The sequence below is a fragment of the Pelophylax lessonae genome (assembly GCF_965119305.1).
Source record: "Pelophylax lessonae genome assembly, chromosome: 6".
Classification (NCBI taxonomy): domain Eukaryota; kingdom Metazoa; phylum Chordata; class Amphibia; order Anura; family Ranidae; genus Pelophylax; species Pelophylax lessonae.
In genome coordinates, this window is record NC_138773.1 from 26,705,068 (window position 1) to 26,721,748 (window position 16,681).

Sequence of the window (16,681 nt, forward strand, 5' to 3'; positions counted from 1 at the left end):
TAAACAGGTAACCGTTAAAAAGTTCCATAGACACCTTAACATTTTTTTTTTTTTTTTAAGTACCGTAGTTTGTTGCCATTCAACCAGCCTGCGCAATTTTAAAGCACGACATGTTAGGTATCTATTTACTTGGCGTAACATCTTTCACATCATACAAAAAAAAAATGCAGGTAACTTTACGTTTTTTTAAATGTATTTTTTTCCAAAACAATTTGATTTTCCTACTGCTTACCTGTAAAATCCTTTTCTTGGATTAAATCACGGGACACAGAGCAGCCATAATAATGACTATCTGGGTTATACGCCACCTATAGGTGAATGGACACTGGCAACCAAAGAGACAGGAAGTACCCCTCTATATAACCCCTCCCATACAGGAAGTACTTCAGTTTTGTAGCAAGCAATAAATATCCCAGACAAGAGGGGAGGGGATGTCTGTGTCCCGTGATGTACTCCAAGAAAAGGATTTTACAGGTAAGCTGTAGTAAAAATCCATATTTCTTTATCGTACATCACGGGACACAGAGCAGCCATAATCATTACTATCTGGGACATCCCAAAGTAATGCATTTGAGGGGGGGGGGGGGGGGGGGAGACGGACACTAAAGACGAAAAAAAACGCAATCAGACCAAAAAGGTCTACATAGCTGCCTGCAGCACAATGCGGCCAAATGCAGAATCCTCCTGGGTCCTAACATCCACCTGATAGAATCTAGCGAACGTACGTACTGAAGACCAACTGGCAGCCCTACAAAATCTGAGCGATAGGTGCTTCTTGGGCAGTTCACCATCAAGCTTCTACTCTTCTAGTAGAATGTGCCTTTTCTGGAAAAGGTAGAACTTTCCCCTTTAAACCATACACGGGGATAATGACCTGGCGAATCCACTGAGAAATTCTAGGACTTAGATGCTGCCTGCCCTTTCCTGGGCCCTTCTGGGAGCACAAACAAAAGGTCGGTCTTCCGAATTTGAGCTGATATCTTCAAATAGACCTTAAACGCACGTACTACATCAAGAGAATGTAACAACTTTTCCTCTGCCGTTTGAGGATTTAGAAAGAAGGAAGGCAATATGTCCTGATTCAGGTGAAAAGTGGATACCACCTTTGGTGTGGACATAGAATCACCCTATCTTCATGCAAGATCAAAAATGGCTCCTTACAAGAAAGAGCCGCTAACTCCGATACTCTTCTAGCTGAAGTTGCTGCAAACAAAAAGACTAACTTTCTGGACATTAGAACCAGAGGAATATGCAGAATGGGCTTAAAAGGCTGTTTCTGTAGAACCGCCAGGACCAAAAATTAAATCCCAAGGATACAACGGTGGCCTAACTGGTGGAAGCATACGTAGCACCCCTTGTATGAAGGCTCAATCCAAGCAATCGGTCTTTGAAAAAAGACTGGCAAGGCTGAAATTTGACAGTTAATCGTGCCTAAGGCTAGCTTCATATCTACCCCTACTTGCAAGAAGGCTAGAATTCTCCTGATAATATATTTATGGGGATGCCACTTCCTGGCCTCACACCAAGCAATGTAAGACTTCCAGACTCTGTAATAAATGCCTATGGAGACTGGTTTCCTAGTGTTATCACAGTAGAAACTGCAGATACACCCTGCTCCCTCAAAATCCAGGCATCAATAGCCAAACTGTCAAATGGACACTGGAGAAATCATGTCAGCAGTTTTTCCTTCAGGTAGGCTGATGTCAAATCGTCCTTAGTGACGTAGGCTGAGACAGAAGCACCTGCAGTAGCTACTATGCCTCAACTGTAATGGCTCAAATTGGTCAGTCGCCCCCAGCCTCTCAGGGGAGGTGAACACAGAGGATGCCCGACTAGGATTTTCCAATTCTGACAGGGGCACACTTGTGCCCCCTCTTGCTGTGCCCCCCACTCCTTTTTCAGGAGGACATTGCTCCAGAAAAGAAAACTTAGGTACTTACTTACAAAGTAACAGAACCTGTCAGTGCCTGTAAACATCTACCCACAGTGACTCACGCACCCAGCTACAGCTGCTCTGTGTCCCATCCAGCTTCTGACAGCAGCTTACGCTGCCCAGAACACTCCTCAAATGGCGCGCCATCTCTGCCCCTTACTGCGCATGTGCAGTGTGCACGACCGCATGCCACGTGCACGCCAACACATCATGGACATGCCCCCTCCCAGCTCCACGTGCATGTAAATAGGCTCAACTTGTGCACACATGTGATCTCCCGCCGCAGGGATGGCCACTGAAGGTGCTCCCTAAACCTGAGCCACAGAGGGTAAGCGGATACATGGGCGGGATGTACAAAGTCCAGCTGCCCGCCAAGCATCAGGGGGGGTTGAGAGCAGAAAGGCATCCAAGGTACATAGGCCACAGCTGAATACGTATACTGCCTCTAGTGGAGATAAAACATGGCACCCGGTATCTTAAATTAGAAGGTAACAGTGCATCATAATTAAAAGTGAACTAAACATTCTCGCCAATAACTAGAATCCAATCTTCACCCATCACAGCGGGTTCTGTCACTTGTCAACCTTCAAGGACCGGGTCCCCCTAATTTTTGGGGCCACTCCCTTGGACCTGTAGGGCACTCTGCTGGAACGCCTTTGGAGTTAGTCTTACCAAGGGTCCGTATCCCAGGGTCCAGCCCCCAAGAGGGTCGCATTACAGGCAATACCTTGTTTCCCTTTACCGAGGCTCAGGTACCATAATTTTAGTCCTCCACTTTCGGATGGATCCAATTGCCAATCCCCTTGGATCCAGAGATCTTAACTGGGATTGCAATATAATCTTTTTCTATTCTTCTTTAAAAAAAAACATTGAGAGCTTCTCCAACCATGAGGTACTTCCTGTATGGGAGGGGCCTGTCTTTGGTTGCCAGTGTCCATTCATCTATAGGTGGCGTATAACCCAGATAGTAATTATTATGGCAGCTCTGTGTCCCGTGATGTATGATAAAGAAAAATTGCATTTAAAAAAGACCGCTGCGCAAATACAGTGTGACAAATTATTGCAAGGACCGCCATTTTATTCTCTAGGGTCTCTGCTAAAATATTATATATATATATATATATATATATATATATATATATATATATATATATATATATATATATATATATATATATATATATATATAGGGGGTCCTGAGTAGTTTTCTAGCAAAAATTACTGATTTTAACTTGTAAAACAACAAATGGCAGAAATACGCCTGGACATGAATTGCTTAAACATATTGGAACAACACACACACACACACACACACACACACACACACACACACACACACACACACACACACACACCATTTGCCAAGCTTCATTAAAACTCCAAAAAAGTCAGATTCAAGCATCAAAAATATATGTTAAGCAGTAGGCGCTTTAATGCGTGTTGAGGTCGAAAAAAGTCTAAATGTGCCCCATAGGAAACAAAGAGATCAGAATATCGCACTGAGACACTAACCCGGGTACACTGCTGTCCCATATGTGAATTCAGGAGCATGCAGTAGCATGTGCGATTGTAAATAAATGGCCATATGTTTTTAGATTTAGTGACGGTCTTGACCCCACTTTTCTCAATAGGGAACTGCAGGTCATCACCCCAAAAGCCATGTTCTTTTTATTTGGCAAAAAAAAAAAAAAAAAGGTAAGTCTCCATTCACAATAGCGTGACTTTGATGCGACTTTACTCTCTCCGATTCAAAGTCGCATGAAAGTAGTGCAGGTACCACCTTTTCAAAGTCACACCGATTTGAAAGGGTGCCATTGAAAAGAATGGACAGAGACTGGTCATGTGACTTTGATATCCAAAGTCGCATGACAAGTCACAAGTGAATGGAGCCTTAACCACTTCATATGTCTCCCTGGGCTTTACGTGGGGATATCTGAATGATGGGTGCAGCTGCAGGCTTCATTCAGATATTTTTTTTTCAGCCAGCAATTCCCTTCACCATAAGAACAATCATAGCAGCTTGATCGTTCTCACAGGTGGCGGGAGGGGACATCCCCCGCCCTCCAGTGCTTTTACTGGCTCGCCTGTGCAATCGGGGAGCCGGAGAGGGAATCGGCCGCCGGCAGAAGTACATCATAGAGACTGCAAGGACCAGATGGTCTCCAGCAGACTGACTCTCAGAGGCCCGGGCGCGACGTGATGACGTCACGCCCGACCTGGCAGTTTTCAATACTGCACTGATCTCAGCTGAATAGCCAAGATGGGGTTTTTTTGTTTTGTTTTTTATTTCAGGCTTTCTAGCCTGTAGGAGAGATCTGAGGTCTTATTGACCCCAGATTTCCCTATAAAGAGGACCTGTCATTCACAATGTGTACATTCCTTGTAATAGGAATAAAAGTCATCCAAAAAAAAAAAAAAGTAAAAAGGGTAAGTGTAAAAATAAAAGAATGAAAAACAAAAAAAAGAAAAAATTTAAAAGTGCTCCCGTTCCATGCGTTTGTCGCAGCCACATATGTAACCGGCGTTCAATCCATACATGTGAGGTATCACCACGAACGTTAGAGCAAGAGCAACAATTCTAGCTCAAGACCTCCACTAACTCTAAACTGGTAACCCGTAAAAAAAAAAAAAAAAAATTAAAATGTCACCTATAGAGATATTTAAGTACCGAAGTTTGGCGTCATTCCACGAGTGTGCGCAATTTTAAAGTGTGATATGTTAGGTATCTATTTACTCGGCGTAACATCATCTTTCATATTATACAAAAAAAATTGGGCTAACTTTACTGTTTTGTTAATTTTTAAAAAAATTTTTCCAAAAAAAAAAAAAAACGCAATTGAAAAAGGTTTATGCAAATACCGTGTGACATAAAAAGTTGCAATGACGGCCATTTTATTCCCTAGGGTCTCTGCTAAAAAAAAAAAAAAAAATTACTTTCTAGCAAAAAACTGATGAGCGGAGTTCTAGAAATGGCCGGTATGGAAGTGGTTAAACGCGGACCATTGTAAGCACCCCAGGCAGTGTTATATGGTTAGTCCCATTCCCAGTAACCACCACTTTTGCTATTACAGGAAGAGCACAAATGAATGCACTGGCAGGATCACCAAGTAACAAATTAGGTTACTGCAAGTAAAGTTGAACTCTGGGGAAAATGTAAATTAACCCTTCCGGTGCTGCTGCTCCTCGCACTGTGAGGGTTAAAGAGGAAGTGCAGTCTGCTCACATATGTTGTAATAAAAACATCTTGACCATTCTGAAGCTTTCCTCCGACCACTTTGAATATTATTGTATATACACCGATTCTGTACTTGCCAAATATGCTGCAGAAGTCTCCCTCCACTAAGTCTGACTGCAGCCATTTTAAAATGTGGGCAGCTGAAGCTGCTGCCTGTTCACTTCCTGGATTTATATATATATATATATATATATATATATATATATATATATATATATATATATATATATATATATATATATATATATATATATATATATATATATATTACACACATACATACATACATACACACACACACACACACACACACACACACATACACACACACGACACAAACACACTTCTCCTCTATGGATGAGTACTCATGGATCTCTGCAGTATCCCGTTATCTCTCCCCCCCCAGTTCTGCAGCTCTCCTTGGCTCTGCGTTTTATCACTCCTCCACCCTCCTGCCTGTTCTACTACTCTAATTTGTACTTGCCTTATCCTTCTCTCCATCCAACCAGTCCCCAAAAGTCGCTTCTCTTCGCCACTATGCCATTGGCACGCCAACACCATCATGTACAATGCAGGAACAGAAGTCCTGCATTGATTAAGGGGGGAGGACAGGGGCCGGCGCACAACCAAGAGAGGAGAGAAATGGCTGCTGGTATACCAAGAGATAAGTAAATTTAACCCCATTTAACCCCTGCAGTGTAATTGAAGCTCTACTGCAAGGGTAACTTTAGACTTTCCACAGAGCTCAGCTTTAAAGCAGTATTGAACCAAAAAACAAAAATGTAATATACTGCAGCTAACCAATCCTTAGATATGGTAGCTGCACTGCATTCATTTTCTATTTTTATTTTCACCTGGTGACCCGGCCAGTAACACACGTCCTGTTTTAGGGTGGCTGCACTCTGGATGGAGGCACCCTTGGACCACAACATTTTCAGAATGGGGGGAGGGAAGTGTTAGATAGACTTGACTAACCAATTAAAAAGGAGATGTAGACTGTGGAACTGACTCATGTATATATTGAGCTGTTTTCGGTACACAAAGTGGTTTCAATAAAAAAAAAAAAAAAAAAAAAAAAAAAGAAGAAGGAGATGTAGAGCCAAAGCTTGGTTGGCTGTACTTCTCCAGTGGATCACGAGTGCAGTTCTTCTGCACTCCTGTGACCTGTTTTCAGCAGACAGTGGGCTAAACCCCGCTGTCGCCACTGAGCCGGTCCAGGCTGGGAAAAGAACAGGACCATATGATGGGTATCCACTCAAAAGCCTGGCCCAACACCTGGCTCAGCCTCTTATTGAGCCACTGAGAGTTTGAGCCAGCCGTTCCCACCCCCTCCACAGCCCAGCGCTCCAGTGAGCGAGGCGGGGGGGGCAGAGCAGACAGTGGTGACCGACAGTCACCACCTCTCTGCTCATGGAGCACTGAGAACTGAGCAATCAGTGGTCTTTAATCGCTCAGTTCTCAGTCTTAGAGCCGTCAGGACACAGATGCAGCATCGGACCAATACCGCATCCACCTAGGGAAGTAAATTTAAAGAACAAAGCCCAAACTTGCCTTTTGAAACTGAACTATAGATAACACTTTTTAGGCCGTTACAGCAACAGTTTTTCTCCTTTTGGATAAAGGATTTACATTAATGAATAAAAGCTGTGTGCACCCCAGTCAGCGATAAATGGTTGGTTTCAACCCTATGGACACTTTTGCTGGATAACTTGGACTGTTAAAGGAAATTGAAAAACAGACTTACTTGCAGGATCACCAGGTGAAAATAAGGAGAAAAAAAAAAAAAAAAACGAAGGCAGCCGCTACAACTAATAGGTAAGCTGTGATACATTCCCTTTTTGTGTTTGGCTTTAAACACACACACTTGCAGTGGGTCTGGCTCCCCATAATAAAAAGGTGAGGTTTCTACCTTATTCCTCAGTTTTACAGGCCTCCTCCTGTTTGTGTGACCAGTCCCCAGCTGATATCCCCGTACAAGGCAGGACCAACAGTCCTACATTGTACAGGAGGATGCCGAGGACCTGTCCACAATTCCAAGCAATGGACAGCACCGACTGCAGTGCGAGAGAGGAGTAAGATAAGCATATCACCCATTTCATTCATCATCCCCTAGGCATAAAGTAACCCTTGCAGTGGGCAGAATGACCCACTGCAAAAGTAATTTTTTTTTCTCCACGGAGTTCAGCTTTAAATAGCAATAAATCAGCATACTTTATGAAAAGAAATCAAGGTAAAGGGGTCCCTTTTTCTTTTTCCGTGAAGTTTGAGAGTTTCCCAAAGGTAAACAAAGCATGTATTGTAATACTTGGTTCTTACCACCGGTTCCAGGTTCGGCACACCCGCATACAAACACACAGCTCTTTCTGTCCCAAGTGCCTGAACACAGATAGCCAGACCCCCCTCTGCATGACATGGTCCGTTCCACTGTCCAGGGGAAGAGAGTCTGGTTCAGGGCTGTGTGGAGGGGGTCGTACCACGTGTCTCTCTAGCTGCAGGGGAGGGGGCTTTGGCGGAGAGGGGACCAGCGGCCTTTTTAAAAGTTGGCTCCTGGACAAGGGTTGAACAGCATTTCTGCTACAAGTTCCCTTCTTAACAGCAGCCCCCGTGCTTCTCCGGTTCTCCTTTTCCCGGCAATTTGATCTGGGCGACTTCTGTTTACCATTCCTGGTGCCGTTTTGTCCATCTGTAGAGCTTCCTTTATCGTCTTCCTCGTCTGAGCTGGTACTGAAGCTGACGCGCGAAGTCCGGCCCTCCCCACCTTCGCCTGTGCCGCTGCTCCCCGGCGAGCCCTTGGAGTCGGAATCAGAGTCGGAATCTGAACTTGAACTAGAGGTGGTGCTGCGAGCCCTCTCCAACATCTGACACATCTGCTTGAAGCGCTCAATCTTCTCTCGCTGGTGAGAGCGGTCCAGCACTGGAGTGGGTTCAGTTGGCGTCTGAGGTTCCTGCGCAATAAAATGTGGGAAAAAAAATAAATCAATGCCATGAAATTCAATTAGAAGAATGCCAAAACAGAAATCACTTCTCCCTAAAGTGGTTGTACACCATTAAATGAATGCAGTGTACACTAGCCTCAATCCAAAGCATCTAGTGGGGTTCCTATCTGCTCACTTCTGACAAATTATCCCAACACCAAAAGTATCCCAGGCGACAGCCCTGCCCCCTCCAGAATACAGGTGGTGATGGACAGCCTTAGCTGTGCATGTGTCCCTATGAGACAGTAGAGGGGGGGGGGGGTACATTCTCCCCACTCAGGTCTCAGATTACATTCAGCTCCCTGCTCTATTGCAGTATGTCATATCAGATCCCCACCCCCTGCCTCCTAAAGGCGCAGAAATGTTTGTGTTTCAGGAGACTATACAGGAGAGAGGGCTGCAGATAAACAGGTACAATTTATGTAGGAGGATTGGTTTCCTCTCTCTTTATCACCTGAGGCTAATCACTTCACTATGTATATGTAAGGGCTTACAACAACTAGCTGCTTCAACACTGGGCACTATTACCCCCTTCCTGCCCAGGCCAAGTTTTAGCTTTCAGCGCGGTCACACTTTTGAGTGTCAATTGCGCGGTCACGCAACACTGTACACAAATTAAATTTGTATCTTGGAGTAAAAAAAAAAAGTTAGAGCTTTTTGGTGATATTTAACCACCGCTGGGCTTATTTTCTGCTAAAAAAAAAATAAAAATAAAAATTTTGAAAAAAAATAAAGAAATAATTGTTTCTTAGTTTCAGTTAGAAAATTTTGTAAATAAGTAACTTTTCTCCTTCATTGATGAAGCTGCACTAATGGGCACGGATGAGGAGGCAGTAATATGCAGCACTGACATGCGCCGATGAGGCTGCACTGATGGGGTGGCAGTAATATGCAGCACTGATGTGCACTGAAAGGCAGTATTAACATTACTGATGGGCACAGATTGGGGCTGCACTGACTACTTGTACAGGTCTCCCCTGGGAGGAAATTTCACTGATTGGCTCTCCTCTCCCCACACACTGTCAGTGTGAGGTGAGGAGAGACAATAAACGGCACTTCCGTGTTTACATGTGATCAGCTGTGATTGGACACAGCTAATCACATGGGTAAAGATCCATGTCATCGTCTCTTTACCGAGATTGGGGTCGCGCCTTATCCCAGGGACATGCCCCGCGGGCGCGCAAGCACAGTGAGACTGGGGCAATGTCATATGACCTTGTCCCACAACTAGAGAGGGTCCTGCCCGCTGTCATTTGTCTATACGGCGGACGGGAGGTAAAGTGGATGTAAACCCGATTCATGAAATTTTACCTGGGCACATCTGTAGTATTTACCTAGCTCTCTTCAAGGCCCCAAGTCCCTCCATTCTTCTGTTATCAGCATTACTTCTGACAAGTTCTCCGTCAACTGAGTTAAAAGCAGGCTGAATTTTGGGTCGGGTGGGTGCTATAGATTAGCAGAGAGCTGGTCTTTTCACAGTGGAGAGGGTGTGTGTGCCTTTCCTCCAATCAGCTGTCTCACAGTGTATGGCCAAACTTCCCTCCCACAGTGAATCAGGAAGAGAAAATTCTAACAGGGCGTGCACAGTGGAGAGGGGGTGTGTGTGCCTTTCCTCCAATCAGCTGTCTCACAGTGTATGGCCAAACTTCCCTCCCACGGATGAATCAGGAAGAGAAAATTCTAACAGGGCGTGCACAGTGGAGAGGGGGTGTGTGTGCCTTTCCTCCAATCAGCTGTCTCACAGTGTATGGCCAAACTTCCCTCCCACAGTGAATCAGGAAGAGAAAATTCTAACAGGGCGTGCACAGTGGAGAGGGGGTGTGTGTGCCTTTCCTCCAATCAGCTGTCTCACAGTGTATGGCCAAACTTCCCTCCCACGGATGAATCAGGAAGAGAAAATTCTAACAGGGCGTGCACAGTGGAGAGGGGGTGTGTGTGCCTTTCCTCCAATCAGCTGTCTCACAGTGTATGGCCAAACTTCCCTCCCACAGTGAATCAGGAAGAGAAAATTCTAACAGGGCGTGCACAGTGGAGAGGGGGTGTGTGCCTTTCCTCCAATCAGCTGTCTCACAGTGTATGGCCAAACTTCCCTCCCACGGATGAATCAGGAAGAGAAAATTCTAACAGGACACGCACTTTGTAAACAGTCTAGAAAGCAGAAGACAGCACATATACAAGTAAAACTTATGTAGCAGGATTGGTTTCATCTTTGTGTACTATCGGAGGCTGTTCACTTCACTGGGTAAATGTGAGGGTTTACATCTACTTTAATGTGGAACGGAAAGCTCGAGGGACTTACCTTCTTAATTTTCTTATCTTTCTCAGCCTTTACCTGCAAGAAGGAGAAACCGTGAGAAAATACTTTCACATAAACCTGAACCCTTTTCACTTTACAAAGGCACTCAACTGCTACACATACAACTGAATAATTAAAAGGTAATGATTAGGGAGTGAATGATTTAAGCGGTATATAAAGTAAGTACCCTGTCTATACCCCTGAAGCAGTCTGTAATGATGAAAACAGGTTTGGGATTGATCCATATATGAATTTCACATTGTGCAAGTTACATAGTAGTTGAGGTTGCATAAAGACAACAGTCCATCCAGTTCAACCTGTGCAGGTGTGTGTGTGTGATGTATTCATTTCCCATAACCCTGAATGTTGTGATCTGTGAGATGCACATCCAAGAGCCTTTGAAAAGTAGCCATACTCCCCGCTGCTACCACCAATTGTGGAAGAGAGTTCCACATTCTCACAGCCCTTACAGTGAAAAACCCCTTACACAGCTTAAGGTTAAATCGCCTCTCCTCTAATCTCATTGTGTGGCCATGTGTCCTCTAACACTCTTAGACTAAATTGCTTTTTCCTATGCTGGGATCACCATTGAGGTATTTGTAAATTGCCATCATGTCCCCTCTCTGGCGTCTCTTCTCCAGGGAGAAAAAATGAAGAGCTTGCAAACGCTCCTCATAATTAAGGCCCGGCTTTGGCAGCTGCAAAGTTTTTTTAAAATATTGTATGTGCAATCAAATTAATTTATTTTATGGAAAGTTAGCAGTCTGCACTATTTTGTTTGCACTTGCCACCATGCAAAGCCGGAAACCATATTAAAAAAAAAAAAAAAAAAAGCGTTTGGAGGCAAAGCCGATGTTCCCCCGGGAAGTTGGTCACATGGGAGCTGTGCTTGTCAGATGATCCAGCCAGAATACGGAGATCTTCAACACAAACAGGCACTGTACAAGGATAACCAATGTCCTTTCCTATTAGAACAAGGGAAGCAACCTCTTATCCGATCATACAATATATCAATATATACAGAAGGACTGCTGTGAGAGGTAGCTGCATATGCAGAAGTCTATAGGAAGTTAAATTCAATATGGGCTGTTAAATAGTTGAGTACATCAGACTGGGGGCTGGCTGACTTTCATGCACCTCTTACAATCCTTCAACCTCTTTTTGTGTTTTGTTATAGGGATGGAGACGCCGGGCAACACCAGCTTGGGTCTCACTTAAAGTCCCACCTATGTTTAATAGTTGAGCATATTAGGACTTCACACTGTTACCATCAGCAAGCATGTTATTGCCATGTGAAAATCTGTGGACCCTAAAGGGATATTAAAGGCAATTAAAAAAAAAAAAAAAAAAACACATGTTATACTTACCTGCTCTTTAAAGAGGTTTTGCACAGAGCAGCCCCCGATCCTCCTCTTCTTGGGTCCCCCCCCCCCCCCGCCAGTGCTCCTGGCCCCCCCATCTCCTGCCAATTACCCCCAGACCAAGCAGATTGCTATGGGGACACCCAAGCAAGCTCGCCCCTCAGCTGTTGCTCTGCATGTCTATTCACAAGCAGAGCCGTGGCTTGGCCTCACCCCCCTCTCTCCATTGGCTCCCTGGCTGTGATTGAAAGCAGTGGGAGCCAATGGCTTCCACGGATGTCTCAGCCAATGACGAGTGAGTTCCCGGAGAGCAGAGCCTCTCATGCCCATTGCTGGATTGTGAAGGGGCTCAGGTAAGTTTTAGGGGGGGCTTCTGCACACAAGTTTTTTTTACCTTTATGCATAAAGGTAAAAAACCTTCAGCCTTTACAACCACCCTACAGAGGAACTGCGCTTTGTTTTGTGTTTTATTTTCAGCAGCTACAAATATTGTCGCTGCTGACGTTTAAAAATCAGATATATACCAGTGCCTGGGGTCCAGCACGGTCTTCCCGCAGCTAGTTCTTACCGCTGTTGGTCGCTGGTGCCGCCATCTTGGATACGGGAGCCCCCCAAGGAACCACAGCCAGCTCCCCACTGTGCATGCTTGAGCTAGCAAAGCCTTTTGTAAATGGTTCTGCAGTCTCCTGGGACATGCTCCAGGAAAATGGCACCATTCTCAACAAGGCAAGGATGATAAAAAAATAAATAAATAAATAGGTACTCACCAACCACACACACACACACACACACACACACACACACACACACACACACGAGTTCTTTGAAGTTGTAATTTGGCAAAGTTTTTAGGAAAAGTAAGACATTTTAATCAGTCCCCCCCCTCACATACTTTTACCAGTGCAGTACAGAGTCATCATATCACTGGTGCGGTCGTGAAAATGGATACTGACTTTTGACAGTATGTGAAAAATTAAATATATGTATTTAATAATTAAATATTTTTTTTCCTCTATTTTTATACATGCTTTCATCAGAGTGGTTTAGTGTCTCTATAGAAACCCTGTACTACTCTGGGGTGATCAGGGATTTTTTTTTTTTTTTTTTTTTTTTTACACTTTTATTGCTTATACAGTGATAATCACTGTATAACTATCACTGAGCATTCGTTTTTGCTGTCATCAACGGATTTCACATGAATGTTTTTTGGTGATCTGTGATTGACTAAGCGAATTACATGCTACAGGTAGCCTGGTAACATGCAACTGCTTTGGGCTACTCACAGATCACAACAGTAAGCAGTTCATAAATGGAAAGCCATTCATGACAGGTTGTTTACATTGTTACCATAGCGATGACATGATACCTGGTTACCAATGGCCACAGCAGTCACAGGACGAATGTGCTGCACGCGCCTAACACGGAAGAGGCTCAGTCACATACACACACATATATATATATATATACACACACACACACACACACACACACACATACATACATACACACACACTCACCGGCCACTATTAAGTACAGCTGTTCAATTGTTTGGTAACACAAATTACTAATCAACCAATCACATGGCAGCAACTCAATGCATTTAGAGGTGGTGACAGCTTGAAGTTCAAACCGAGCATCAGAATAGGGAAGAAAGGGGATGTAGGTGACTTTGAACATGGCATGGTTGCTGGTGCCAGACAGGCTGGTATTTACAAAAAAAAGAAAAAACTGCTGATCTCCTGGGATTTTCACACAAAATGGTCCGAAAAAGAGTAAATATCCAGTAAGCGGCAGTTGTCTGGAGGAAAATGCCTTGTTGACATCAGAGGTAAATGGGTTCCAGATGATAGAAAGGGAACAGTAACTCAAATAACCACTGGTTACATCCAAGGTATGCAGATTACCATCTCTAAACACACATCGAACCTTGAAGCAGATGGCTACAGCAGCAGAAGACCACACCGGGTACAACTCCTGTCCGCTAACAGGAAACTGAGGCTACAATTCGCATTGGCTCACCAAAATTGGACAATAGAAGATTGGAAAAATGCTGCCTGGTCTGATGAGGCTTGATTTCAGCTGCGACATTCAGATGGTGGGATCAGAATTTGGTGTAAACATAAAAGCATGGATCCATCCTGTCTTGTATCACCGGATCAGGCTGGTGGTGGTAGTGTAATGGTGTGGGGGACATTTTCCTGGCACATTTTAGGCCTCTTAGTACCAACTGATCATTGTTTAAATGCCACATCCTCTTGAGTATTGTTGCTGACCGTGTCCATCCCTTTATGACATCAGTGTCCCCATCTTCTGATGGCTCCTTCCAGCAGGATAATGCACCATGTCACAAAAGCTCCAATCATCTCACCACTGGTTTCTTCACCACATCCCATCCAATAGAGCACCACCTTTGGGATGTGTTGGAACGGACGTTTCGCATCATAAATCTGCAGCAACTGCCTGATGCTATCATGTCACTATGAACCAAAATCTTGGAGGAAGGTTTCCAACAGCGTGTTAAATCTAGGCCATGAAGAATGAAGGCAGTTCTTAAGGCAAAAGGGGGGTCCAACTTGGTACTAGCAAAGTGTACCTAATAAAGTGGCTGGAGAGAGCGTGTGCATAAAAATAAAATAAATTTATATATATATATATATATATATATATATATATATATATATATATATATATATATATATCACACGAACACACAAACACATGCCTGAGCCTGCCCAGGTGGAGTGGTAAATGTAGACCTGAGCCAGACAATAAAAAGATGGTCTTTTGACGCAGAAAAAAAATAAAATAAAAAAAGCAGGCCCTAAATATTTGTTGGACACATATTTGCACAGCTGCCCCGCGCTAGCGTAGAGGGGGTAAATACAGGCTAGTAATATAGATTTTTTTTTTTTTTTTTTTAATAACTTGGGGGGGAGGAACCTAAAACAAATAAATCCTGGACTCCCTTTAATAACTGCAGGCAGTGGTGTATTCACATGACGTTACCTTTTTCTTCACTCCTGCATCCTGCACCGGCTCCTTCTCCTTCTTCCTTTTATGTCCCTGATTCTCATCTGTTTTCTTTTTACCCGGAGCCTGATCATCCGTCAGTTTCCATCGCACAGCGTCTTCACCGTTATCAGGACGTTTTTTCCCTGAGCCATCCAGGGGGTCCTGGAATGAATAAGACATGTTAGCCCGTTTCTTTATATCAAGCAGCAGGCCTGTATTATAAAAAGGTATATTCACTCCAAAACAGACATTCCAGTACAGTACCAGTCCTCTGGCCAATCATTTAGAACAGGGGTTTTCAAACTACGGCCCTCCAGTTGTTCAGGAACTACAATTCCCATCATGTCTGTGAATGTCAGAGTTTTACAAGGCCTCATGTGATGTGTAGTTCTGCAACAGTTGGAGGGCCGTAGTTTGAGGATCCCTGATTTAGGGATTGCAAAGACAAAAGGGTCGATGGTTCCAGGCTGGCATTGAGCTTACAAATAAGTTACCAACTGAAGCCCACCTTCCATGGATTGATGATGGCACCTGCAAGCCCCACTTACCCCAAAGACTGAGGATGCAATATATGCCCCACTGCTTTTTCTGGACTGACGACATCAATGCAAATCCAACCCGCTGACTCTACTGCCCCCTGCCTTCCTAGAACAACAAATCAGGTACTTCACCTTGCATGTCCTCCCTTCACGCTTACATCTCGGACATTCCCAGCAGTTTGGAATCTCAGTGTTAATAACCGCTTCGGCTTTGCCCATCTGAAGAAAAAAAAGGGGTGGGGTATGGGAAACCGTTAAAGCTAGAAGCCATACAAGAAAGAAAGTGAACAGAGAGAAGTTGAGAAACCAGAAGCAGGCTATATATATATATATATATATATATATATATATATATATATATATATAGCCTGCTTAACTCAGTGGGGGAGGCTTACCTTGATACAGCCAGGGTGAACGATCTCATTACAAATGGTACATTCCATGAGCGACAGATTAAACTTCTGATCCTCATCTTGAGCGGTGTCTTCCTTCCCTGCATCTCCGCACAGAAGACACACCGCAGTATGGGGGAGTACGGGCTGTGGAGAAAAGGAGGTCTTATTATATGGCTTCCAATACTCCCCTTATTGTCTACATCTGATTACCAGACATCCTCATAGAAGCAACTTCTTAAAGCGGACCTAGATTCTGGTGACCTTCTCCTGCAAGCAGTGGACAAAGCCCTTCCATTGGGTAGTCTGTAGCTGCATTTTTGCCTAGGCCCACATTTTTTTCCTCCACCACACGGCATCTCCGAAGCCCTCCCAAGACCCCTAACCCATCACCAGCAACATAATACAGTCATCAGAGGCAGCAGTAGGCATGGTCTGCCTATTGAACCCCTAATAGGCTGTTGTGAGGCTGGGTGTACCCTAGGCTCTGTCAAACATATGGAAGTGCTCTGCTGCTCCTGGTCAGAAATTATATGCTAAAAAGGTGCAAATCGGGACATCCTCCACCTGTCTGTCCACCTCAGCCAATGAGAGGAAGCCTTGCATTCCTTAGTAGAAATTAAAGGCTTATCCTGAATGGTGAAGCACTAAGCAGACTTTATATCTGACAGCAGAAAAGAAGTCGTCCATACTGAGGGCCACTAGGGGGGGGCACCACCCCAGTCCTTCTGTAGGGGGCCTGGACACACAGGGGGGGGGGGGGCCCCAACAGTACAGGAAATAGGTGCGGTCGGGCAGAGGAGAAATTACAGAAGGAAGCCCTGTGCGGCTCTATGCAGCAGCTGAAAGCCAGTTTCTCCGCCTCCAGCCAGCTTTCAGCAGCTGCAGGGAGAGACACAGACACAGGGCATCATTCCTGTAATTGCTTCACCGGCCCC

The 16,681-nt window shown here is 44.4% G+C and overlaps 1 protein-coding gene across 1 annotated transcript in view; it reads right to left on the bottom strand.

Moving 5' to 3' along the window:
- FBXL19 (F-box and leucine rich repeat protein 19) overlaps nucleotides 1-16,681 on the bottom strand; it is a 44,901-nt gene that overhangs the window by 14,506 nt on the left and 13,714 nt on the right. Inside the window, exons 4-8 of the mRNA XM_082260802.1 lie at nucleotides 15,747-15,890; nucleotides 15,484-15,570; nucleotides 14,807-14,974; nucleotides 10,443-10,475; nucleotides 7,485-8,113 (exon numbers count right to left, since the gene is read on the bottom strand). Of these exons, the coding sequence (XP_082116928.1) occupies nucleotides 7,485-8,113; nucleotides 10,443-10,475; nucleotides 14,807-14,974; nucleotides 15,484-15,570; nucleotides 15,747-15,890 (1,061 nt within the window). The remainder of the gene's footprint in view (nucleotides 1-7,484; nucleotides 8,114-10,442; nucleotides 10,476-14,806; nucleotides 14,975-15,483; nucleotides 15,571-15,746; nucleotides 15,891-16,681) is intronic.